Consider the following 26602-nt stretch of genomic DNA (forward strand, 5'->3'; position numbering starts at 1 on the left):
CCCATAGTAATACTAAACAAAATGTACTGCAAAGAGAAAATAGAAGCTGAGCAATAAACACCCCATGTGGTGCCAGTAAGTTGAGAGAATTAATGATGTAAATGGTATTGTATAAATATAAAAGTACCTTCCTAATATATCATTACCACTAATAGATGGGGTAATGATAGTATGTGCCAGGTATTATTCTAAATGTTTAAACAATACTATTTCTTTTAATCCTCACAACAGTATAATAAGGTAGGTTTCATGATTATTCATATTTTGTAAATGAAAAAATTGGGGAATCAAGAGACAAATTTGCCCAAAGTTATATAATTAATTAGAGATAGAGCTGCAGTTTAATGTAGGAAATTCTGATTCTAGAGTCTTCACAGTCTTCTTTTTTAATGTCAGATAAAGTTTATTTATACTATATGAGGAACTGATAAAAATATGAAGGATCAATACTTTTTGATGGACAGATAAAATTGCCAAAAGATATAAATAATGGAAAAATACAAGGAATAAAGAAATACTGGGGAACATTCTCTGTCTCACTAATGATTAAGGAAACTGAATTTGAAACAATAATGAGGTAACAGTTCACTTGTATCAAGAGTAAAAGTGAGAAAAATCCAAAGTAAATATAATAAGGTACTTTAATGAAAATTAGGAAAACCTTTTAACAAGCAACATGAGAATATATTTGTTAATCTCACTTGGAGAAGAAAAAAAGCAAGATTTTAAAAACTGTTTTCTATATCTGAAGTATGTATTATGAAAAACTAGATATAAATCAAATGCCCCAAAGAAAGAGAATAATTCATTTGGAAAACATTGATATATATGGTGGCATATAAAATTGCTAATAAAAATAATGAATTTATGAACAATATGTATTTATGGAAGAGAAAAACAAATTAAAATAGTATGAAGACTTTTTGATATGAGTTTTTATAATCTTAAGTTCTGTTCACCAAACTATAATGTCTACTTGATGCTTTTTCAATTCCATGGAATTAAATCTACAATACAAATGTTGACCAAGGGAAGATGAGAATCAGCTTTGAAAAAAAATTACACATATCAGTATAGAATAATATTGGGTGGCCAAAATGTCTCTTTAGTTTTTATCCGTAAAATAAAAGACATTTTTTATTTTCACAAATAACTTTAGTGATTTGGATATTTTGAGTATGTCAGCTCTCTCCCGCCATTGACTTCTAGTGGATAGAGGCCAGGCATGCTTCTAAACATCTTCCAGTGCATAAGACAGCCCCGCAGCAAAGAATTATTTGGCCAAAGTGTCAGTAGTACCAAGAAACTTTGCAAACCTATCTCTATCTATCTATCTATCTATCTATTTATTTATTTATTTATTTTTAATTATTGTTCAACTACAGTTTTCTTTTACTCTCATCCCAGCCCATCCCCCAGTCCTCCCCACCTCCCTCCCATCTCCCCCCCCCTTTAGTTTTTGTCCATGTGTCCTTTATACTTGTTCCTGTGAATTCTTCCTCTTTTCCCCTGAATTTCTCTCCCCTCTCCCCTCTGGTCTCTGTCAGCCTGTTCGGTACTTCAGTGTCTTTGGTTATATTTTCCTTGCTTGTTTGTTTTGTTGTTTAGGTTCCTGTTAAAGGTGAGATCATATGGTATTTGTCTTTCATCACCTGGCTTATTTCACTCAGCATAATGCTTTCCAGTTCCATCCATGCTTTTGCAAAGAGTAGGAGCTCCTTCTTTCTTTCTGCTGCACACAATTCCATTGTGTAAATGTACATCATAGTTTTTGGATCCATTCATTTACTGATGGGCACCTAGGTTGCTTCCAACTCTTGGCTATTGTAAATTGTGCTGCTATGAACATTGGTGTGCATAGGTTCTTTTGGATTGTTGTTTCAGGGTTCTTAGGATATACTCCTAACAGTGAAATTGCTGGGTCAAAAGGCATATTCATTTTTAGTTTTCTTAGAAAATTCCATACTGTTTTCCATAATGGTTGTACCAGTCTGCAATCCCACCAACAGTGAACTAGGGTCCCCTTTTTTCCACAACCTCTCCAACATTTGTGTTTGTCGCTTTATTTATAATGACCATTCTGACTGGTGTAAAGTGATATCTCATTGTGGTTTTAATTTGCTCTCTGATATATTGAATATCTTTTCATGTGGCTCTGGATCCTCTGTATGTCCTCCTTGGGGAAGTGTCTGTTCAAGTCCTTTTCCCATTTTTTAATTGGGTTGCTTGTCTTCTTAGAGTGGAGTCGTGTGAGTTGTTTGTATATTTTGGAGATTAAACCTTTGTCTGAGGTATCATTGGCAGATGCTTTCCCGTACAGTTGGTTCTCTTTTTATCTTAATCCTGTTTTCTTTGGCCCTGCAGAAGCTTCTTATTTTGATAAGATCCCACTTGTTTATTCTTTCCTTTACGTCCCTTGCTCTAGGGGACATACTAGTAAAAATGTTGCTGCATGAAATATCTGAGATTTTCCTGCCAATGTTCTCCCCTAGGACTTTAATGGTGTCACAGTTTATATTTAAATCTTTTATCCACCTTGAATTTATTTTGGTGTATGGTGTAAGTTGGTGCTCTAGTTCCATTTTTTTTCCATGTAGCTGTCCAGCTCTCCCAACACCATTTGTTGAAGAGGCTATTTTTACTCCATTTTGTGTTATTGCCCCCTTTGTTGAATATTAGTTGCCTGTTGAGACTTGGGTTTATTTCTGGGCTCTCTGTTCTGTTGCTTTGGTCTATGTGCCTGCTTTTATGCCAGTACCAGGATGTTTTGATTAAAGTGGCCTTGTAATACAGTTTGGTATCAGGTATTGTGATCCCTCCTACTTTGTTCTTCTCAAAATTGCAGCTGCTATTCGGGGTCGTTTATGGTTCCATATAAATTTTTGAAGTGTTCTATGTCTGGGAAATATGCCATTGGTACTTTAATAGGTATTGCACTGAATGTGTATATTGCTTTGGATAGTATGGACATTTTGATGATGTTAATTCTTCCAATCCATGAACAAGGTATATGTTTCCATTTGTTTGTGTCTTCCTTGATTTCTTTCTTCAGTGTTGTGTAGTTTTCTATATACAGGGCTTTTACCTCCTTGGTTAGGTTTATTCCCAGATATTTTATTTTTGTTTTTGCTATATCGAATGGGATTTTTTTCTTGATATCTGCTTCTGCTGTTTCATTGTTAGTATACAAAAATGCCTTTGATTTCTGGATATTGACTTTGTAACCCACTGTTTTACCAAATTTGTTTATTAGTTCGAGCAGTTTTTTGGTAGAATCTGTAGGATTTTCCACATACACTATCATGTCATCTGCAAACAGTGATAGTTTTGTTTACTCCTTTTTGATTTGGATGCCTTTTATTTCATTTTCCTGTCTGATCGCTGTGGCTAAAACTTCCAATACTATATTGAAAAGAAGTGGTAAAAGTGGACAACCTTTCTTGCAAACCTCTTTTGACACACATAACCAGTCACAGCAACTTCTCTGTAAACTGCACAAATTTTTTCTTACGTTTTAGTTGCGTTTTTACCTTTCTTGAAATAATAAAGCATAATATGCTGAAAATATTATGTATTTTCCATCTTCAATATTAAAATGGCTGCACAAAAACTCACCAATTTTGAAAAGTTTTCTTTTAAATACACACTGATATGACAGCTGTCACAATAAAATCCAACAGAATTGTTTTAAATGAAATTAAAAACAACTTAGCATCATCAACTTAGGGCCATCATATTGAGAAAACTAAATGAACTTTTTGGCCAACCTAATAGTTTGTATTTTTCATTTTCTAAGAAAAAGTCATGAGTAATAGGTACAGAACAAAAATACTAAGCACAGAGGCACTTGCCATAAGCATTTTCATGCTTTTATATCTGTATATATTCTCTAATATATTTTATGGATTATGCTATTAGTTGTCCCATTTTCCCCCTTCATCCCCCTCCACCCTGCATACCCCTTCCCATCTCCATTCCCCCCTTTTAGTTCATGTCCATGTGTCATACTTATAAGTTCTTTGGCTTCTGCATTTCCCATACTATTCTTACCCTCCCCCTGTTTATTTTCTAACTATCATCTATGCTACTTATTCTCTGTACCTTTTCCCCCCTTTCTCCTCCTCCCACTCCCCTGTTGATAACCCTCCATGTGATCTCCATTTCTGTGGTTCTGTTCCTGTTCTAGTTTGTTTAGTTTGTTTTTGTTTTAGGTGTCGTTGTTAATAATTGTGAGTTTGCTGTCATTTTACTGTACATGTTTTTTATCTTCTTTTTCTTAGATAAGTCCCTTTAACATTTCATATAATCAGGGCTTGGTGATGATGAACTCCTTCAACTTGATCTTATCTGAGAAGCACTTTATCTGCCCTTCCAGTCTAAATGAAAGCTTTGCTGGATAGAGCTATGTTGGATGTAGATCCTTGCCTTACATGACTTGGAATACTTCTTTCCAGCCCCTTCTTGTCTATAAGTTTTTTTTTTTTGAGAAATTAGCTGACAGTCTGATGGGAACTCCTTTGTAGTTAGCTGTCTCTTTTTCTCTTGCTGCTTTTAAGATACTCTCCTTTTCTTTAATCTTGGGTAATATAATGATGATGTGCCTTGGTGTGTGCTTCCTTGGGTCCAACTTCTTTGGGACTCTCTGAGCTTCCTGGACTTCCTGGAAGTCTATTTCCTTTGTCGGATAGGGGAAGTTTTCCTTCATTATGTTTTCAAATAAATTTTTAATTTCTTTCTGTTGTTCTTCTGTGTCTGGTACCCCTATAACTCAGATGTTGGAACATTTAAAGATGTCCTGGAGATTCCTAAGCCTCTCCTAGTTTTTTTGAATTCTTGTTTCTTCATTTTTTTTCTGATTGGATGTTTCTTTCTTCCTTCTGGTCCACACTGTTGATTTGAGTCCCAGTTTCCTTCCCATCTTTTTGGTTTTCTGTACATTTTCCTTTATTTCACTTAGCACAGCCTTCATTTTTCCATGTAATTTGTGACCAAATTCAACCAATTCTGTGAGCATCCTGATTAACCAGTGTTTTGAACTATGTATCTGATAGGTTGGCTACCTGTTCATCACTTAGTTGTATTTTATCTGGAGCTTTGATCTGTTCTTTCATTTGGGCCATTTTTTTTTTGTCTTTACGCGCTTGTTACGCGTATAAGGGGTGGAGCCTTAGGTATTCACCCCGGCGGGGTAACTCACAGCACCGTGTTGTGGTGCTGTATGTGGGGCAGGGATCCCAGAGGGAACAATGGTGCTTGCTCCACTCTCTGCCAGATTTCAGTCAATTCCCCTGCTTCCCATAAGCAAATTGGGACCTTCTAGCACTGATTCCGGGGTGGGTGGGCTTGTGTACATTCTAGGTCCTCTAGGAGAGGACCCCGTGGGTCTCTGCAGTGAACTCTCCTGTGAGGCTGGGAGTTTCTCCTGGCACCTCAACCCCTAGAGGTGTTTTCATTCACTGGTTTGAGACTTTATTTCTCCTCGCTGGGACCCTGGGTTGCAAGGTCTGTCTCACTTCCCAGTTTCATCGGGTTTATCTGCGGGCAAATGTCCACAAGCCTCACCCCTCCATAATCTGCTGCCTCGCTGGGTCTACCAGCTGCAGCTTTGCCGCAAGTTCTCTCATCCCAGCTGCCCCACTCTGCCCCTCCTGCCAATCTGGATGAATGTGTCTACTTTAACTTCTTGGTTGTCAGACTTTCATACAGTTCAATTTTCTGTCACTATTGGTTATTTTATGTTTTTAAATTGGTGTTGTCCTTTTGGTTGTGGGAGGAGGCACAGTGTGTGTACCTACCCCTCCATCTTGGCCAGAAGTCTATATATTTGTATATTTTAATTATGGAAAATACACACTCATTGTAGAGAATATTGACATGATAGAATTGTTTAGAATGAAAAAAATAAAATAAACCCTGTTTCCTGTAGCCCTAACTACTTAATTACAACTTTTTGCATTATACATAAAATTTAGACATTTTTATTGCAAATATGGAACTTTTATTTCTGATAGTCATTGTATAATCATGTTTATATTTTACATTTCTTCAGGTCTGTCTACCAGTCATTTTGCCTGGGCATTTCACTCAGTAGCACAAGAAGAACTTTTGAACATGCTGCCAACAATGCAGAAAGATAGTCCCACTTGGTCTGAGCTGAGAGCTATGGGTGTGGGGTGGTGGGTCCGCAATACCCACATCTTACGCAAATGCATAGAAAAGGTAAGTATTTTATGTTGGTGTAAAAAATGTATTATATTTTTGGATATTTCTTTAAATGACCTTCCATATTTCCTTTCTTTTTACCCTTTTTTAATGCAGTAAAATGATTTTAATAGTCTCGATATTTGAAAATATATTTTTATAATTATAGGGTTTTTTTAGTTTTAAATTTTTTATTGATTTATTTTTAGAGAGGGGAAGGAAGAGAGAACACAAACATCAATATGTGGTTCCTTCTTGTGTGCCCTCTACTGGGGACCTGGCCTGCAACCCAGGCATGTGCCCTGACTGGGAATTGAATTGCTGACCCTTTGGTTCACAGGCCAGCAATCATTCCACTGAGCCACACCAGCCAGGGCATGTTAATATAGTATTTCAAAATATGTATTCTAATTCATACTTCTAGTTGGTATATTTACTTAGTAGTATATGTCTGATTTTTACAAAATAATACGTGTACGTGTGTAGAAAAAAATAAAACAGTACAGAAGAGCTTGTAATGAAAAATATTTACAAAAACATAGTTTTTGTAATGAAAAATTATGGTACCAGTCAGTTTTGTTTTTACCTCTCTGTATCATTTGAGGCTACTACCAAAAATTACTTTTGTAATTGTTAAATATATATATATATATATATATATATATATATATATATATACACACATGTTTATATGCATATTTTTAAAAGTCATTGAACATTTAAACAGATGATGTGTGCCAGTCTCATATATGAGGGAAACTATTTGTTTACTTTAAAATTATTTTATGAAATTTCTACCATATTTTCTAATTATAGGTAGCCAAAGCTGCCTTTTATAGAAAGAACGATCCTTTAGATGCTGCCATTTTTTATCTTGCAATGAAAAAGAAAGCTGTGATTTGGGGATTATATAGGTAAGTGAGAAAACTGTATTTTAAATGAAAAACTTTTCATAAGGAGTAAATGTATGAAATAAAGATTTGTTATTCTGATTAGTGTGATTCATGTAGATTCTTAGTTATTTTTGTATTTAAGGAGGGATTTCATAGGGAAGAAGCCCAGGTGTTTTCCAGAGCAGAAGATTTTGATGAGGTCATTTTAGTTTGTTTTCTGGTTATATCAGTCCAAAAAAAAATTATTTTGCTTGTTTTAAGAACTTTTTGTGATACTCTGTAGAACAAAGAACTAAACCAGAAATTTGCATTTGAAGTGGGAAAAATGAACTGATGGAGTCTGGAATAGGCATCTACCCTGTGTCCTATAAGAGACTGTGGACCACTCCTCCTGTGGACCCAGACACCACAATTGAGCTTGGGTCACTTAGAATTTTCCTCTTTCATTTATCCCTTGTAAGATTTATCTAAGTCTTTGTTTTGGGATTCTTTTCAGATGAATCTGTAGGAACAGCAACCTTTGGGGGAAAATTATGGTACCAGTCAGTTTTGTAAGAGACTAGATCTTTTAGGATTGTTTTGAATCAGGATAGATTCTTCAGATTTTGATTATCTAAATGTCATCCTTAGATGGCCAGTGGAGGTAAAGGTGATTGATGGGGTTTAAATGGAGAAGTAGCACAGAAGTTAATACAAATTATATATTTCACTGATTTTAAAAATAATTTCTCATAGTGCTGCTAATACAGTTTTCTTAGTAGTTTGAAAGTTCTTTAGTAATCTCTGAAGTATATATGAAAAAACTAAATGTTTATCATAAATGTTCTTTGCTCAGACTAGAAGATGTTATAGTAACTTTTGAACTGTGAAATGTATCTTTTGAGTCTTTTAAGTGGCTAACTTTATAAAATCGGTTCTGATGTAGAAACATTGTGTTCCACAGTTTTTAAACTTTTTTTTCCTTATAGATCCCAAAAAGACACCAAGATGACACAGTTTTTTGGACACAATTTTGAAGATGAGAGGTGGCGTAAAGCTGCTTTAAAGAATGCTTTTTCTTTGTTAGGCAAACAGAGATTTGAACATTCTGCAGCATTTTTTCTTTTAGCTGGTTGCCTCAGAGATGCAATTGAGGTAATGAAACCTTTTTAAAAATAACATTTTATCCTTAAGCTCTTTATCTAAGGCTTAAATTTTAATTTTTTGTGTTTCAACTTAAGTCTAGTGAAATAGCACAAGGCTACCTACCTAAAGTAATTGATAGTATATAATAATGACTTTTAAAATTTTGTTGGTAGAGATAAATAGTTGATCTGACTCTTAAGAATATGCATGAATAGGTTTAAAAAAAGTTTGTGTCCTATCAAGTTAAATATATTTGAATCTATATGTATTTTGCACTCTCTTAGTTGAAGAACCTTAGCAAATTTTTAACTGATGATTTCTCAGTAAACCTTAAAAAAATTACAAACATTTAAGATATAACAGTTTTGTCTTAAATTGCCGTTTTGCTCAGAGTTTCATACCAACAAACAACTTTTTAAAATTTGGAAACACTATAGTCTGCTGAGGTGGATGGGGAAGAATAAAAGTAGAAAAATAAAATAAAATATATCACTTAAACTGATGCTATTAAGAATTATTCGGTATTTCCTCATTATGCCAATTATTTTTTTCAATTTTTTATTTACTTATTTTTTAGGGAGAAAGGGGAAATTAGGGAGGGAGAGAGAGGAATGGAGAGAGAGAGAGGAAGATTAGTTGCTCCACTTATCCATGCATTCATTGGTTGATTCTTGTATATGCCCTGACCAAGGATTGAACCTGCAACCTTGGTGCATTGGGATGACACTCCAATGAACTGAGTTACCCACCCAGAGCCTAGACTGGTTCTTCTTGCAAGCATATTTAGTACTGGTGGATAGGTTTGTAAGTTATTAACACAAATGCTGTCAAGTTGACTTGCTAAAATAAGCAGTATGTTTTTTATTATCCTTGTTCACTAGTTTCAATATTGATTAAAGCCTGTGTTCATCTAGTTATTAGTCAGTCAGTTGAGTTTCTCTTAAGTGAATAGTGATCTTTATTTATAAACAATATTTCTTTCTTTTTTTTTTGGAAGGTGTGTCTTGAGAAACTAAATGACATTCAATTGGCTCTTGTAATAGCAAGACTCTATGAGTCTGAATTTGATAAATCTGCAACATATAAGTCTGTTTTACGTAAAAAAGTTTTGGGAATTGTTTCTCCTGTTAATGAACTCAATTCATTGAACATCAATTTGCATTATGATCCTTTTCTTCGGAGTATGGCCTATTGGATTTTGGAAGACTATAGTAGTGCTCTGGAAACACTAATAAAGCAGCCTATCAGAGAGGAGGATGGTAAGCTGCACTTTTAGGATGTTAATGATAAAGAGTTTTATCAGTATCTGCTAGATACAGAATATACTGTAGGGTACTAAGGGTAATACAAAGTAAGTTGAAGACATAGTCTGAGATCTTATGTTTTAGTTGGGGACAAAGAGTTATGCATCTCCTTTTCGTTGTTTTGGGGGTGTTTTTTGTTCTATTTCAGAAAAATAAATCCTTTGAAAAACCAAAGACTTTGGGGTTTTTTTGATTTTATGAAATTGATGTATTCAACATAAATAGAAAAACATTTAAATACAAATGTTTTAAAGAAAATGGAGAAATAGACAGAAAACTGTACTTGAAAAATAACTAAATAAAATTTTTAAAAAAGAAAAAATAAGTTGATATAAAGTAAGTTTATCTTAGGTGGAAGTTAGTATATTAATAAATTTTATAATAAAAATGTATTTATTGTAAAGAAAGTTGACGTACATGGCATGATTAAAAATCTCAAGCTAGGGACAACTGTAATAGAATAACAATAAAAAATAAAGATAAAGTGATATTTTTACAAAAAAGAACTTAAGCTAAATAAATTCTTGATTGTCTTGTTCATGAGATGACTGAAATAAAGATTTTTTTAATGTTCCCTTTGAGTCTACTTCTGCCTTTTGTTTTAGATATACTTTCTGCTAAAGCTTTTCTAGAGGTTAGTATAAAATGGAATTAAAAATGATGGGACATGCTCTTCAAATATTTTTCCATAGGTAGAATCAAATTACATATGTATAATAGCTGGTATAATAGGTATATCATTTTGAGTACTAATTTGAAATGACTCTAGTTCATAGCTTTTTGAACAGTGTCATTTAATTAGAAAGTATCATGTGTTTTATTATAAGAAAACCATTATTTAATTGTTCTAGTCTCCTAGCCATGTGATCTGTAGATTTCCAAACTGTCCTTTATATAATGAAGGGGAAAAATAAAAGGCCTTTTTAACTCTTATTTTATGCCTACACATATTTATTTCAAAAATGAATTTTAATTTGGGCTTAATACATGATCACATACTATTAGAGCCAATTAAACCTTTTTTCTAGAAGAAAAGTACAAAAGGATATTAGTGGTTTGGACCAGGATGATAGGAGTAGAGGCAGAGAGAAGCAGTTTTGTTACAGTTGACTGGATAGGACAGGATTGGATATGGAATGTAAAAGGAATAGGAATCAAAGATAATTCCTGGGTTTTTAGCTTGAGCAATGGATAAATGATATATGGAAGACTGGAAACAAGTTTGGTGGAATGTTGCTTTTTAGATAGAGATATTTCTCTGATAAGGTCACCTTTGAGCAGAAATCTAATTGAAATGAGCAAGTAATCAATGTAAATATCTGGATAAAGAGTGGTTTAGGCCAAAGACTCCCTAAATAAAAAGGCCCTGAGGGTAGTGTATGTACATATAAATGGAAACTTAGTGTAGGCCTGTGGATAGAGTAGTCTAGATTTACAGGGTGAACTTGTCACTTGGGACAAGTGACAGAGATATGCAAGTTATTAGCATATAATAATATTTAAAGCCATGGGACTGTATGAGTTCACAGAATGAGTGTTGATAGAAAAGAAGTCAAGCATGGAACTCTAGGATACTCTGTATTCAAAGGTAGAGAAGATGAGGAAGATCTAGAAAAGCAGACTGGGAAGGAGTGTGCAGGAAAGTAGGAGAAAAAGAACTGAGTGTGTAAGTGAATATTTCAAATTATCTTAGATTCTTACCTGAAAATATGTGAAGTCAGCATAACCTTTGTCTTTCTACTGTGTTAAAACACTTTGATTACAAATACGTTTGTGTCTGTTCAGTGCAGTGCATATTAGTATGGTCTGTTAATGAAATTTTGTCAAAAGATGGACCAGACAGATGACTCTTGAAAACTTTTTTTTTTGCTCATAAAATGTATTTACTTTCAGATCAAGTCGTGCTGTCAGCCTGTAATCCTGCAGTTTTTAATTTCTACAATTATCTAAGAACACATCCTCTTTTGCTGAGACGTCATTTTGGATCATCTGATGCATTTTCCACACATGTGAGTTTAACAGGAAAAAGTGGACTGGCAGGAACAATTAATTTAAGTGAAAGAAGATTATTTTTTACTACTGCCACTGCTCATTTAAAAGCTGGCTGCCCCATGTTGGCTTTGGAAGTATTATCAAAGATACCAAAAGTTATCAAGAAAACAAAACCTTTTTGTAGAACATCTAGTTTTCTGGACACTAGTAAAGACTGTTCTCCTACTTCTCCATTCAAATTGGATGCAAGGGAAGATAAATCTTCTGCTATTGACTGGTCACAGTCACTCATGAATGGTTTTGCATCTTCTTCAGAGGGTTCCTCAGAGAAGCAGTCAAACTCCACTCTTTCTTTTGACTGGAGCCAACCAAGTGTTGTATTTCAGGATGACTCTTTAGAATTAAAATGGGACAGTGATAATGATGAAGAAAATGAGGCTCTCCCAATTTCAATGAGAGAACTAAAACCTTTAAAGAAAAAAATAGATGAAACAAGTTCTAATTACACAGACTCTCTCAGCACACTTGATGAAAATGACATTTTAAGTCCATCAGAAGATATAATTGCAGTTCAGTTAAAATTTAGAGCATGTTTAAAGATTCTCACAGGAGAACTTCGTACTTTATCCACTGGCTATGAGATAGATGGTGGAAAATTGCGTTACCAGCTGTACCACTGGCTTGAAAAAGAGGTGATAGCTCTTCAGAAGATTTGTGACTATTGTTCAGATGCCAAAGAACTACAGTCTGCATTTGGTGCACATGGAGATGAATTGGGAATAAATGAAGGTGCTGCAGATTTGCTTCACCAAACAAAAGTGAAACAACTGAGAGAAAACTTTCAGGAAAAAAGACAGTGGCTTTTAAAATACCAGTCGCTCTTGAGAATGTTTCTTAGTTACTGCATACTTCATGGATCCCATGGTGGGGGTCTTGCATCTGTAAGAATGGAATTGATTTTGCTTTTACAAGAATCTCAGCAGGTATGTAACTTGTATGATAGCCAGTCAAAATAGTACACTTATGAAATGTTTTTGATAATTGGTTTTTTGTTTTTAAATACTTAAATTGTTTATTTTCTTCATTATGGTAATTTTAAGGAATGCTCCTTTTTGTGTAATACTTCATATTGTGAATTTGAGGAGTGTGCATGTATTGCAGTTTAAGGGCAGTTTTATATTAGACCTATGACATACTGAATCCATACTTCATATTCTTATATGAATGCCTTATGAGGTGATAAACTTCTTATGATAAGGGTATTGTTCCATCATTTTTCAATGTAATTGCTGGAGTGTTGACCTCTTCAAGTCCCTTCTAACTATAAAAGTTTGTTAGGTTTTTAACTTTCAGTTGCTTTGAAGTTTTTCAAAGAACCCTTGAATTACATAAGTAATGGGTTATACCTATAAATGGTTGGTTAACCTTTTTTTCCTTTTTTTTTAAGGAAACATCAGAACCAATATTTCCTAGCCCTCTTTCAGAACAAACCTCAGTACCACTCCTCTTTGCTTGTACTGCCAGTGCCAAAACAGTAGTTGCCAATCCGTTATTGCACCTTGGCAATCTAACACATGATATTTTACATGCTGTAATAAACTTTGATTCACCACCCCATCCTGATATCCAAAGCAATAAAGTAAGTATGCTTGGTTGCAGTCTTTTCATTTATCTGTGTACTATGATGAAACTAAAAGATAAGTGCTGTGGTTCTTAAAAACAACTTAAACATCAGACTATACATAGTGATTGTTAATATTTTGCAGGTTTATATTTATTTGATCAAAGAAAACTTCTGGTTTTAGGCCAGGCTTATCTTATATTACTTATACCCAATAGAGTACTTCAGTTTTTAATCCAATGCTAGTTATTAAATCTTATTAGCAGTTTTATTAAGAGTGGTTAGTATATATGTAGATACTCGAGTAATTTCTTTAGCAGTACAGTTAGCCAAAAAGCTGATTGTTTTTTAGAGATAGAAACTTAATATTGTTGTATAAAGTTACAAACATGTATATAAACTTTCTCTTTGTTAATATTAAAAATCACATATTTTCAGGATAATGTGAAGTGTTTTGTCCCACTCATTCCTCTGGGCTAGGCAGTGATTCATGATTCCAGCTACAGCAGAGTCACCCGCAGTGCTTGTTAAATGTTTGGATTGTTTAATTCACTTCAAACTTATTGAATCAGTCTGTGAGAGCCTCAAGAATATGTATTTTTAAGAATTTCCTCAAGTGACTTGGATGTAAAACTAACCATACAGTTATCTAAATCAGCCATATTCTCTTCCCATGCATCACCACTCCACTTTATGTGCCATTAACATCACATTTCATATTTCATCTTTACTCTGCAAACATAATGAAATCCTTTCAAGTATGGCCAATTTTGATTATTTTGTATCTGTCATTTTTCCCCCCTCATAGTCTGTCATTCGTTTTTCTCCCACCTCACAGGCTGTGATATCACACCAGTTTGATTTTCTGCTTTGTCTAATGGTAGCCTCTTGCACAGTTTTACCCTCTTGTGAAACCTTCACCTTTATAATTTAATTTTACCACTTCTTTTTCTGTACTGTTCTGTAGTATAAATGTCCACATTGCATATTTTATAATTACAAATTTCTTCCCTTCAGATTGAGCTTGTTTTGGCCAAACTCTATTTCATGTTTAACTTTAATAATAAGCATGCCCCTTGTGTATCAGTTAGCTCTTGATGCTTAAGAACCACCCTGAAATACTAGTAGCCTAAAATCCCATCATTTATTTTGCACATGATTCTGTGGGTTGGCTCATCATTTCTTTTGGTTTGGGTCAGCTGGGCTGATGTCTGGATACTTTCATTTGTCTTTGGTCACCTGAAAGGTTGACTGGATTCTGGATGATCTAGGACAACCTCACTTATGTTTCTGATGGTTGGCAGACTGTTTGCAGGGTTGACTGAGAATCTGGGTCATATGTGTTTCATCCTCCAACAGGCAAGCCTAGAGCATAGTTGGCATACTCTAGAGAAATAGAACCAGTAGGGGGTATGTGGGAGTGTGGGCGTGTGTATGTTTAAAGAATTTTATTATAAGCAGTAGGTTCACATAATTATGGAGGCTGAGAAGTCCCAAGATCTGCAGTTGGCAAGCTGGAGACCCAAGAGACCTGATCATGTAGTTCCAGTCCAAGTCTGGAGTCTGTAGAACCAGGGTAGCTGGTAGTGTAAATTCCAGTTGAAAGCTAGAAGGCTTGGGACCCAAGAAGAGTTCTAATTCAAAGGCAGGAAAGACCCATGTCCCAGCTCACTGCAACCAGGCAGAGGTTCCTTCATATATAACCTTTTTGTTCTATTCAGGTCTTCAATTGATTGGATGAGACCCACTCACATCTGTTAGTGTTCCAATTCAATGTTAATCTCATCCAAAATCACCTTAACTGATGCATCCAGAATAATGTTTGACCAAATGTCTGAGCACCTCAAGGGCCAGTCAAGTTGACACATGTAATTAACAGTCACATCTAGGTTATTTTACATCATGGTTGCAGGAGTTTAAAAAGCAGCAAGAGTAGTATTTGCAAGGCCTTTTGAGGACCCAGTTCAGAATTTACACATGACTTCTATTGTATCCTCTTGGTCAAAGCAAACTATTACAAGGCCAGCCTGAATTTAGTCAGTAAGTGGGGAAATGACCTGATTGGAGAAGCTGGAAAATATTCTGATCATTTTTGCAATCTTTCATACATGGTCTTTTCTGTTTTCACTTTATTTTTCAGGCCCGCACTCAATCCACTGAGCTACACCAGCCAGGGCTGCTATTTTCATTTTAGATGATGATATTCTTAATTTTAACTTAAATTGCATGTCTTACTGATAATTGAAGTAGAAATAGTAATGAGATTTTAATCTATCATTTCTCATTTTTATCAACACAAAAGACTGTCATACTTCATAATTAGATCAAGTGCCTAGTTTTTTTATAGTCTAGTCCACTTTCATACCTAGGTTACACTTCTCCTTCATTGTCAGATCTACTTCTGTTATTTAGAACGTCTTCCTCCATACAGATCTTTGCCTTCAATTGCTGTCTTTCATACCTTCTTTCTCTGAAATTTTACTCCTTTAAAATTGTTTGTTTTTTGTAGTAACTAGAGTATGTGTTAGCCTATTCTTCAATGACCTGTCCATAGATGAACTGTCTTTTATCAGGTTGTGATTTTCTGTATTTTGGTTGAGGAGGAAGCAGGTTGAACCTTTAAGGGTTTACTTTTAATATATGGTTCATACACTTACTGAGTAGCTAACATATGTTCCCATTCACTCCAGAAATAGAAATTAAGTAGCATGTATGTGTTTTATAATTTCTGCCAAAAGCCTCAGTATTTTTTTATCTGTAGTGAGACCTCAGAAGGTAGGAAGGAGTATTAAGGGAAAAAAATGAAATAGTTTAGAAAGGTAAATTGTTTTTTCATCATTTTTAAAATACTGATTATATTAGGTTTTGAAAAAAATTACATTATATACTTAAAGTAATTTTGTTTTTTTTTTCCAGGTATATGTAATGCATACTTTAGCAGCCTCGCTTTCTGCTTGTATATATCAGTGCCTTTGTGGTAGTCATAACTACAGGTAAATATCTTTGTGAAATTTAAGAATGCTTGTAGTAAACTGATGAGGTTTCAGAATATTTATGCTCTTGCTTTGCAAAACTGTATATAGCAGTACATTTTAAATAATGCAAAAAGCATATGGCTGCAGTGTTGAGTACTTTTATTCATCTTGAAATTTTAACCTATGCCTTTATGGCAAATGAATCTCAGGTAAAACCTTGTCATTATAACTTACTTAGCAGCCTTTTATTGATCAATGCTTAATGCACTAAGTTGTCCTTCCTTAAGACCAGTCTAGTTAGAAATAAATGTGAACTGATAAATGATATATAACATGCCATAGTACTTAAATGACAAGTAGCATAATATGATGGATAGTAAAAGGCTTTAGGAACACAGAGGAGAGAGTGACTGACTTGGAACTGAAAAAATTTTACAGAGAAGTTGATGATTTTTCTCTTTCTTTCTTAAGGTTTCAACTGTAATTCATCTAGGCTTTTAAAAATATTTTTTAACACTCTGGGGTCTTTTTATGTCTTTCTTTAGTTCTTTGAAATTCTCTGACTTTATTTTCCCAAATGTTTTGTCTTCCTTCTATTTTCTTTCCTATTAGATATTAGAACTTGGCCCCTTGTATTTTTGTTTTACTTTTCCTCTCATATGTTCCTTAACTTCCTTTTAGCTTCATATCAGGAGAAACCCTAGCTTCCTTTTCTGGACACTAAATCATTCTTCAGCAATTTTCTGTCTTTTATTAAGCCTATCTAAGTTTGTTTTAGAAATTCTGTTTTTCATTCTTAAGATCTCTGTTGATTTTAATAGCCCAATTTTTTATGTAACTTACTCTCTTTATTTCTTGATTTTTTTAAAAAAACCTATCTGAATATAAAGTACTTTTCTTAATGTTCTGCTAAATCTGCTTCCTCAGCTGCAGATCTTTCATGATGTCGGCCTTTCTTGGTGTTGATTTTTTATTGTCTGTCTATCTTACGTGTTTGAATTTTCCCACGGGTAGCCTAAGCTTACTAATCTGGTTGTATGTTCCTAAGTTTGCTTCAACTTGATTTTTTTTTTACCCTGGTCCTTCAAGATTTCATTTTTTGTTATTGAGTGTGACTTTACTTTCATTACCATATTTTTATCTCTCTTATCATATCTATTTACTGTAATGGGATTTTTTGTTTTTTCTCTTCCATCTTGAAACTGGAAGAGTAAAGCAAGAGAAACTATTTACAGATGCATCAAAATGTATCTCTAAAAGGACTGGCCAATCAGAACAGGTCTAAACTATTAAATGTGCTATATTTAATCATTACATTCCTTTACTTAACATATGATAATAGAAATTTCTGTTATGTTAAAAATATTATGTACCATTTTTTATTATATTTCGTAGTTTATGTAAAGCCGCAAGTTATTTGTTCATTTATCTGTTTAGTTTTAGATTAAAGTACCATTTACTTGGAGAAGCTTACCTTGAATTCACAAATTATGTGAAATGCTCCTGTCTTTTGCTTTCATGGCACTGTATGTATAGGTTTTGCCTTTAAAAACATCTTAAAAATTATTTGTGTCTGATTTCCCCACCAAGCTATAAATTTCATGAGACACACAAACCATATTTTTTATTACTTGCCTGGAACCTAGTGTATATACTTGATGCAGCCTGCCCTGATGGAGGGTGGTGTAGCCATGAAGTATCAGATTAAACTTAAAATGATTTTGTTTTCCACCAGATAACCTAGCTTTAAGAGTGATATATAAGCTTGCTACTTGTGATCAATAGTAATTCTGTTTACTCATTTGTACATATTCTGTGTCTTTCACTATGTAGATACACTTAAAATCTATTACATGTGTTTTGGTTTAGACAGTTTGTATGTTTACAATTAAAGGACACTGCCTTTTAATATAGCATTAGACTATAGAGTATAACATAGATGTAATAGCAGTATAGCTAACAATCAAAAATTTGTATTTAAGGTACCCTAGAAGTTAGATCTAAAACATGGAATATTATGGGCTGGTGTGGCTCAGTGGACTGAGCACCCGCCTATGAACTGAAAGGATGCTGGTTTGATTCCCAATCAGGGCACATGTCTGGGTTGCAGTCCGGGTCCCCAGTTGTGGGTGTGGCAGAAGCAACTGATCCATGTATCTCTCGCACATTGATGTTTCCCCTCTCTGTTTTTCTCCCTCCCTCTCCTTCCTCCCCTCCCCTCTAAAAATAAATAAATAAAGTCTTAAATAAAACATGAATATTATGTGAAATTCATTTTAGATTATTGTATATTATTGTTGTTTTATTATATTACTATTATTGTAAGTCATTATAGCTTATTATTATTTAAATGTTTTCTTCTCTTAGTTCATTTCAAACGAATCAGTTTACTGGGATGGTGTATCAGACAGTACTGCTTCCCCATCGACATTCTTTGAAAACAGGAAGCTTAGATGAAGCAATAACTCCCAATACATCACCAGCTCAGTGGCCAGGTATAAATAAATAATTTATATATGTATGAGTTTTTCTTAACTTGAATTTAATCAGATGAAGAAAAAGTAAGTTTTTTTTTGTTTTTGCTCTATGATAATCATGCTAAATATTGTTAGAATTGAGACCAGTTCAATATTCCTCTCCCATTACAAATTATGTAGCTACTTAACTTTAGTATTTCCTTCATTATTAAAATAATTCAAATGTTCTGTTATATCACTTCTTGTATCTGTCAGATTTGAATTAGATTACAGATTTTCAGTGTTTCTCTAAATTGAACAAATAGCTCAGATGTCATACATTAACTATAATAACCTGTACTAGTCTATGAATCTAGAGAAGAAAATATTTTAATCCTGATGCAATAAAGTTTTTTAAAAAATTAGAAAATATAGTTAATTTCCTGATAGTTAAGTTTATTGTCAGTGGTATCTGTGTTTGTTGTTTGTTCTAGGAATAACTTCTCTAATTCGACTTTTGAATTCTTCTGGAGAGGAAGCTCAGTCAGGGCTTACAATTTTGCTCTGTGAGATTCTGACGGCAGTGTATCTCAGTCTCTTCATCCATGGCTTGGCAACACATTCTAGTAACGAACTATTTCGGATTGTGGCACATCCTCTAAATGAAAAAATGTGGTCTGCTGTGTTTGGTGGAGGTGCACATGTTTCCAGCAAAGAACAGACACACGCAAAATCATTACCTGGTTAGTTTTTAATATTTTATTTTATTTTTGAAAAACAAACAAACACAGGCTTCATTTATTCATCTGAATGGTACCTTTGTCAAATGTAATTATATTTTAATTTATTCTTAGGAAAATCTTGATACAGACCATTTTCTTAACTTCTACAAATAGTTTTATGGTGAAAATGTAGTATAAAGTTTCTGGTGCAGTTTCAAACTTTAAGATGCACATGTACCAATAATTCGAACTATCATTTGTAGTTTTCTTTAATCTTTCACTATTGAGATTTTTATTTGTTGAAATATGCTGTAACATTGGTTTTTTTTCCTATCCCAAATACAGATTCTCTCTTCTTTCTTTGGCAGGAAGGCACTTTGCTATGCCTACCCCCCACCAAGTAGTGGTATTCTCCATGGAATGTGTGAGCTTTTCCAAAGCTCTTTCAACCTTCAGTTCTTATAGCCCTCCCAGTCTTGCAGGCAAGATACTAGCTTTAGAAATAGGCTTTTACAGTTCAGCTTGCTTTGTGTTGATTTGGAGGGGTTGGGGTACAATGGGCCAGTTTTGTTTTGTTTGCCACTTGTTATAGAAAATTGATAATTTATTTTAAGCAAGCCATAGTTTTGATTTAAAACGATTAGCATTTTAGAAAATCATCTCTGCATTTTTATTCTTCTTTTAAATTCTTTATTATGATGTTTCCTGTCCCTTAGATTTTAATATATTTTTAATATGTTGAAATAAAGACGTGTCACTGCTAATCATGGCATATCAAACTATGGCTTGAAATGACTGGAAAAAAATTTTCAAATGAGGCTGCTTCATGTTTTGCATATTATGATTCTGGCCATTAGGGGTTTTGGATTTCTAAGTGTTCATAATACCATGAAATGTAAATATTTTAAACAATTTTATCCCCTTTTCTAAATGTCCTAATACTGAAAATATATGTGTTAATTTAAAGATTAAAACACCAACCATTCTTGACCTGAAAAGAATCTTTATGATGCTTTCTGCCTTTCTTTTAAGCTTTTAAAATCATTTATTAGCTCATAAGTGATAATCTTACTTTTAAAATTATTAAAATATTCTAATTTTCATAACATTTCTTTTCTAATTTTTAAAGAGTAATTTTCTATGCTTTATTTTTCATATGGATAAAAAAGGAAATGACTAACTTCAAAGTCTAGCTGAATGAAATTTATAGCTCTATTAAGATTAGTATTAAATAATTGCTAAATTAATTTTGCCCTGATTTTAATGTGTTCTGAGAATAGCATTTGTTAAAACTGATCTTACCAATGTGAAATGTTAAAAAGAGATAAATGGAATATTTATTATGGAATATTCGCATACCCCTAAGAATTAAAAATACATTCTTAATGGCTAGTCAGTAGGTCTCATTCCAACCATTTTTGCTGAGCATAGATACATAAAGAACCTGACTCAAAGTCCAGGTTGTCCTTTGTTTAACCACTCAGACTTAATTCTTTCTAGACAGAAATGCCATTATATAAATTATCTTCAAGTATACTCTATTATATATACTATCATAATCCTTATGCCACCAATTTTTGAATCCTAAATAAAGTGACCAAAAAATTATCTGTACCTATATGTTTTAACCTTTTGGATTGGAACGTGGTAGCCAATTAATACAGAATATTTAAAACGTGGTTTGCTTAGTGGTTGAGCTGGTTGTAGGGACATCTAAGTTATATGATGCTCATCTGTTTTTAAGAACCCAGAAACTATTCTGAATACAAACAATAACTAAAGGAGCATTTACAGAAAACATGAATTATATGATTCATCAGTTTGCTAATCAGAAAATAGGAGTACATTCACTGAATGGTAAAGCCAAAGGTCTGATAGTTCCAAGCTGATCTAGTTCGAGAAAGAGCAGGTAGAAAGAGACAGAGAGAAGGAGGGAGGGAGGGAGAAGGAGGTAGGAAGGAGGAGGAGAGAAAGAGACAGAAACAGAAAAAGAAACAGGAAAAAAAGAGGAAGAAGTGAAGACAGTAGATAGTGAAGGCAATTAGAATTAGAAGCAGCAGTACTGTGAAGCAGATCCACTAACAGTTGGAGAGAGAAAATCTGAGAACGAAAGTCAGCCAAGACAAGAAACAAGGTTAGGAGTGGCTTTCGAGATTAGGCAGAGTTCTGAAATCTTCACTTTTTGAAAGCAATGTTATGTTCTGAAAGCTTACCAACTAAAGGAGCACAGCAGTCTAATAAATTTTAGGTTGTACATAAGCAGCCCTTCATGTTTGATTTACTGCTAAACATAACTATAATGTCTCGAGAATCTAATTGCACCATGTATTCAGTATATATTGGTGATCAAGGGTGTAAAATAATGTTTTAGAAAAGTTGATCTGAATGTAGCCAACATTAATACATATATATATATATTTTAGCTTTTACTACTTAAATTCAGTCAAAGGAAAAGTCACTAGTCTAGAGGATTTCATTTTTCTGACAACCTAATCAGTGTCAAAGTATTTACATTAAAGATGAAATACTTACATGGAACCCCTAAAAATCTTTTAGAAACATAGTACTTTGAGAGGAATTTAAAAGTCACTGTTTCCTTGTTCTGGTATAAATTCTCATTTTAATTTTTTTAAAAATAATGGTCTAATGAACTAAATTATGTCTCTATATACATGTTTATTATATAGTCAGTGTACTAATTCTTTTAACAACATAAAATTTAACTATGACTTGAGGATTGTGATATAAGAAAATGATAGATGATTTTTATTAGATGTTAGCTTGGCATGTCAGAATTTTTAACAAATGCGTTAATGTACATAAATCATTAATTTGTTTTTAATTAAATTTAATTTGCATTGTGAACTCTCCATTGACTGTAAATGAAGGATTTATTATTTTCTAGTTAATTAAAACTTTAGTGCAGGTGAATGTTCATGGAGTTCTGAATTATTTTATTATTATGATTAATTTTTAAAATAGACCAACTAAGCAATAGGAATTTTCAAAAAAGTACCTTTTTTCTGTTAACAGTTAGAAATCCATACTTTTGCTTTTTGTTGCATATTACATTGCAAATTAAAATATTGTAAGAGATTTTATTGCATCTTGTGATAATATTTGCAGTTATAAGAACTGTGAATTTTTATCTTGACAAATTTACAGTAATGATTTTTCATGTCTCCAAATAGAGAATGAAATATAAAATGAGTATTTATGGTAAGCATGTCTTTTTGTTTAACAATGAGAAGGATAATGATGTTCTAAACATCTTAAAAGTATATTTTTGGCATTCGGTTATTTTTGTTAAATACAGATCAGAATATTCAGATGTTTTTCTTTTTCCCTTTTAAACTTACATAAAATAAAAGTTCTGTATTCAGTATTTAATGAATATATATATCATTGCTATTATTGCTTTAGCAAACTAGCTAACTTTCTTAACCAGAAAAAGACATGAACATATCTAAAATATAAAACAAAATCAACTATTTAAAATATAGTTGAGTATACCAAATACTTGTCTGCTATACTGCAAAATAATTAGTTTTGCTGAAAAAGGGAGTACATTTTTGGTTAGAGTCCTTTGCCAGACTTTTCATTGAAGACCACATAATAAAAATTTTTAGGTGTAAAAATCATTATATTCATTTCATAACTACTAGGGAAGGCAAATTCTTATATAATAAAGGTAGAGAAAGTATAGAAGATAAAAGGAACACTAAGAAATGAACATGTGTAAAATTTACAGATAAATATCCTTTTATGAAACATCTCAGCTCTCACCAAGACTCCATCACTATTTCTGAGACTAAGCATGTGATCTCTATGTCTAGCCCCATTTTCTAATAATGTTAGCAGTGCTAAATGCTGCAATGAAGTAGCCTTAATGTATTTATTATAATTTTTGTGGTCAAAAACACATAAAATATACTATCTTAACCATTTGTGTACAGTTCAGTAGTGATAAATACATTTACATTGTTGTGAAACAAATCTCCAGAATTTTTTCATTTTGTAAATTTGAAAATTATACCTATTATACATCATCTTCACCTTTTCCTTTTCCCCCATTTCCTAATAACCACCATTCTACTTTCTGTTTCCATGAGTTTGATTTGGTTTTTTGTGACTCTCCTTTCATCTTGCACAATGTCCTCAAGGGTCATGTGTGTTATAACATGTGACAGGATTTCCTTTCTTTTTATACCTGAGTAATATTTTCATGTGTGTGTGTGTGTATTACATTCACATTTTTAGTAAGTCCATTGACTTTGGGCTGGAATCTTACCGATCCATACTGTAGCCGGCAGGGTACTTAAAAATTAGTACTCTAGGGCAGTTACCTATCCATGAAACATACTTGAGCAAAACTCCAATATGTGTACATTTTTAAATGAATAACCTGTACCATTCATGATACAGATATTAAACATTGACAGTTTTTATTTTCTTCTTCCTCTTCCCTCCTCTTTTCTCTCTCCCAGCCCTTTTCCTTCTTCCTTCCCCTGTGCCTTCTCCTTTCCCTGTGTCCCCTTCCCTTTCTTCTTCATTGCTCCTCTGTTCCTTTTTCTTTCCCCTTTTGTATAACCATTTGTGTGCAGTTCAGTAGTGATAAGTGAAACCCCTTTTCTCCTTTTTTCCTTCCCTCATCTACTTATTAAAAAACAAATTAAATAGGAATTTTAATATTTTTCTTCCACATTTCAATGAATCATTTCGAACACCAACTACCTTGCTCTGTGATTTGGAGACACTCAATCACTACTTTCTTTTATAAGATGTTCATCAGTTCATTTTTATAGCTGTTTATGAAGCAGGTGCAAGGTACTGTGTGAAGTAATGATCCTAGGAAGACCTTGAGAGTCAAACTGTCTTTGTAAAATCTGGATAATGTCATCAGGCTTTATCTTATCATTAATTTTATTCTTTGAGGATTAAGAAGCACCTTAAATTCATGCTTATTTAATCTTCTGATTTCGTCTTTTCCTTTTAAGAATCTTTGAAATTTACCTGTAAAATCAGGTTTCTCATATAATTTTGAGAATTTCTTTTATATTTAATTTGTGTTCACACACATTTGTAGTTCACACACCCCTTATGAAAAAGGAGAATGAACATATTCTTCTTAGGAGACCTCCTAGACTGAATTACCTTGCTAAAGGGAAGAAGTAAGATTTGAAATCTATCCTTTTATTTTTGCATCTCTTTTTTTTATTAAAAAATTTTTTATTGTTGTTCAAGTCCAGTTGTCTCCATTTCCCCCTGACCACTCCCCACCACCCCAGCCATCCCCACCTCCCACCCTTGATCCTACACTGCTTTGGTTTTGTCCATGTGCCCTTTATACATGTTCCTTGACAACCCTTCCCCCACTTCCCCCCATTATCTATTTTATGTTAAACTTACATGACTTTTATCTTCTGTATATCTCTTGCTTTCAATGTAAAATGTTTTAGTGGGGAGGACTGGGGGGGTGGGCTGGGATGGGGGTGAAAGGCAGAAAACTGTACTTGACAAACAATTAAATAAAATTTAAAAAATAGGGAAAAATGTTTTAAATCATCAGTTATTTACTCCCCCCGCCAAAAGGAAAAAAATGCAGCTAAAATGGAAGGTCCAGGGCACATGCCTCCTGAGGCTCTATGCCCACTCTGGCATACTGACGAGTTAGCCCCATGGGTACGGGTGCCTTAGACTGAGAAGTGGAGAGTGAGATGGTTCTGTGTGTTACTTGGAAGTCAGTTTTGTTTCTTAATCCTCACCTAAGGATATTTATTGATTTGAGAGAGAGAGAGACATGGATGTGAGAGATAAATACTGATTGGTTGCCTCCTGTATGTGCTCTGATCTGGTATCGAACAGCAGCCTAGTTATGTGCCCTGATGGGGCTCGAACCTGCAACGTTTTGTTGTACAGGACAGTACTCCAACTAACTGAGCCACCTGGCCAGGGCTGTTGTGTCTGGTTTAAAATGGTTCAGAATATACATTTTCTTTTATTTATTTATTTAATCCCCACCTTGGGATATATTTATTGATTTTGGAGAGAGAGAAACATTGATCAGTTGCCTCCTTTACACATCCCTATCGTGGGTAGAACTCATAATCTAGGTACATGCCCTGACTTGAGATCGACCTTTTAGTGTAAGGGACCATGCTCCAGCCAACTGAGTCACCTGGCCGGGGCTGTTGTGTCTGATTGAAAATGATAATTTATCAACTTTTTAGCCCTTCCCTTCTTATGTTTTAATTTTAATGAAAGCACTAGAGGTGTGTGGTAACAAATCCAGCAGTACAGAAGAACTGAATGATAAAAACACATTGTCTTTCTCACTCTTTTGTACCTCCCATGTCCTTTCCTTATGTGTAGCCTCAACCACTCCATTCTGTTTTGAATTCATTAGGGTGTTACTTCCATAATTCTAACAAAACCACTTCAAAACATGGTAGGGATGAGGATACAGCTTCTTACAGGGCAAGGAAGGTATATTTGCATGTTCAGTCCACAATCTTGACATGGAAGCCTACTTTTAAAAAATACATTCTATGAATCTCATGCAGCTAAGAAATTTATTTTTTAATTCATATCAATACATAATTTTGTCCTTTTTCCCATATATACCTCAGTTTTTCTTTACCTAACCTATCGTCTTACTTATTCATGCTCCTTATAGTCCATAAGCTCTATATCTCAAATTTCTTTTTATTTCTCCCTAATTCTGGTTTTTTATTTTATTACTAGTGAAGTAGTCATTTACCCCATTAATACTGGAACAGTAAAATCATTTTTTACTCAAGGAGTAGCAGAAGATATTGATGTTTAATTAATAGCATTTTCAAAACAAGCAGTGAGTACCCAATGGCTAAATAATCACTATTGCTGCCCCTAAGCTTCATGACCGCTCTAACTCAATGTGGTTTAAGCATAAAATTATCTTAGGGCTTGCTGTAGTTTGAGGGGGAAGAGGAAGCATCTACCCTAATAACAAGTTATAGGTCATTTGTTTGCTGGAAGATATCACTCAGATATTTGATCGACACCATTTCAAGTAATATAGCAGTCAGAACTATGCACCTGTTTGCCATTTTCCCTCTGTTGTCCTTGTTTATCTGTAGTGTTTTTATAAGTAAGTTTATAATTCTGGCATTGGGTCTGTAATTTTAAATATTACCCCCAAGTGTGGTTAATCTCTTATTTTCATGTCATAGTGTCTGAGTTCTGTGTCACAGTGTCTGTGTCTAAGTTCACAGACTATACTTTCAAATGATTTCTCACTTTAAAAACCCTCTGATGTTTTGCTTTAAAAACTA

General features: G+C 33.7%; 1 protein-coding gene across 7 annotated transcripts in view; it reads left to right on the top strand.

Moving 5' to 3' along the window:
* DMXL1 (Dmx like 1) overlaps positions 1 to 26602 on the top strand; it is a 168612-nt gene that overhangs the window by 78797 nt on the left and 63213 nt on the right. For 5 of the 7 annotated variants that reach the window (XM_053665318.1, XM_053665316.1, XM_037161532.2 and 2 more), the window contains exons 20-28: positions 6050 to 6219; positions 7018 to 7115; positions 8063 to 8228; positions 9217 to 9478; positions 11417 to 12498; positions 12963 to 13154; positions 16053 to 16129; positions 18479 to 18606; positions 19062 to 19310. In XM_053665318.1, coding sequence (XP_053521293.1) covers positions 6050 to 6219; positions 7018 to 7115; positions 8063 to 8228; positions 9217 to 9478; positions 11417 to 12498; positions 12963 to 13154; positions 16053 to 16129; positions 18479 to 18606; positions 19062 to 19310 — 2424 coding nt within the window. Of the gene's footprint in view, positions 1 to 6049; positions 6220 to 7017; positions 7116 to 8062; positions 8229 to 9216; positions 9479 to 11416; positions 12499 to 12962; positions 13155 to 16052; positions 16130 to 18478; positions 18607 to 19061; positions 19311 to 19657; positions 19772 to 26602 lie in introns of all 7 variants that reach the window. The other 2 variants (XM_053665319.1, XM_053665321.1) reach the window with 1 other exon arrangement.

This window comes from Artibeus jamaicensis, unplaced genomic scaffold (genome assembly GCF_021234435.1).
Source record: "Artibeus jamaicensis isolate MK-2021 breed Jamaican fruit bat unplaced genomic scaffold, CSHL_Jam_final contig_402, whole genome shotgun sequence".
NCBI classification, from domain to species: domain Eukaryota; kingdom Metazoa; phylum Chordata; class Mammalia; order Chiroptera; family Phyllostomidae; genus Artibeus; species Artibeus jamaicensis.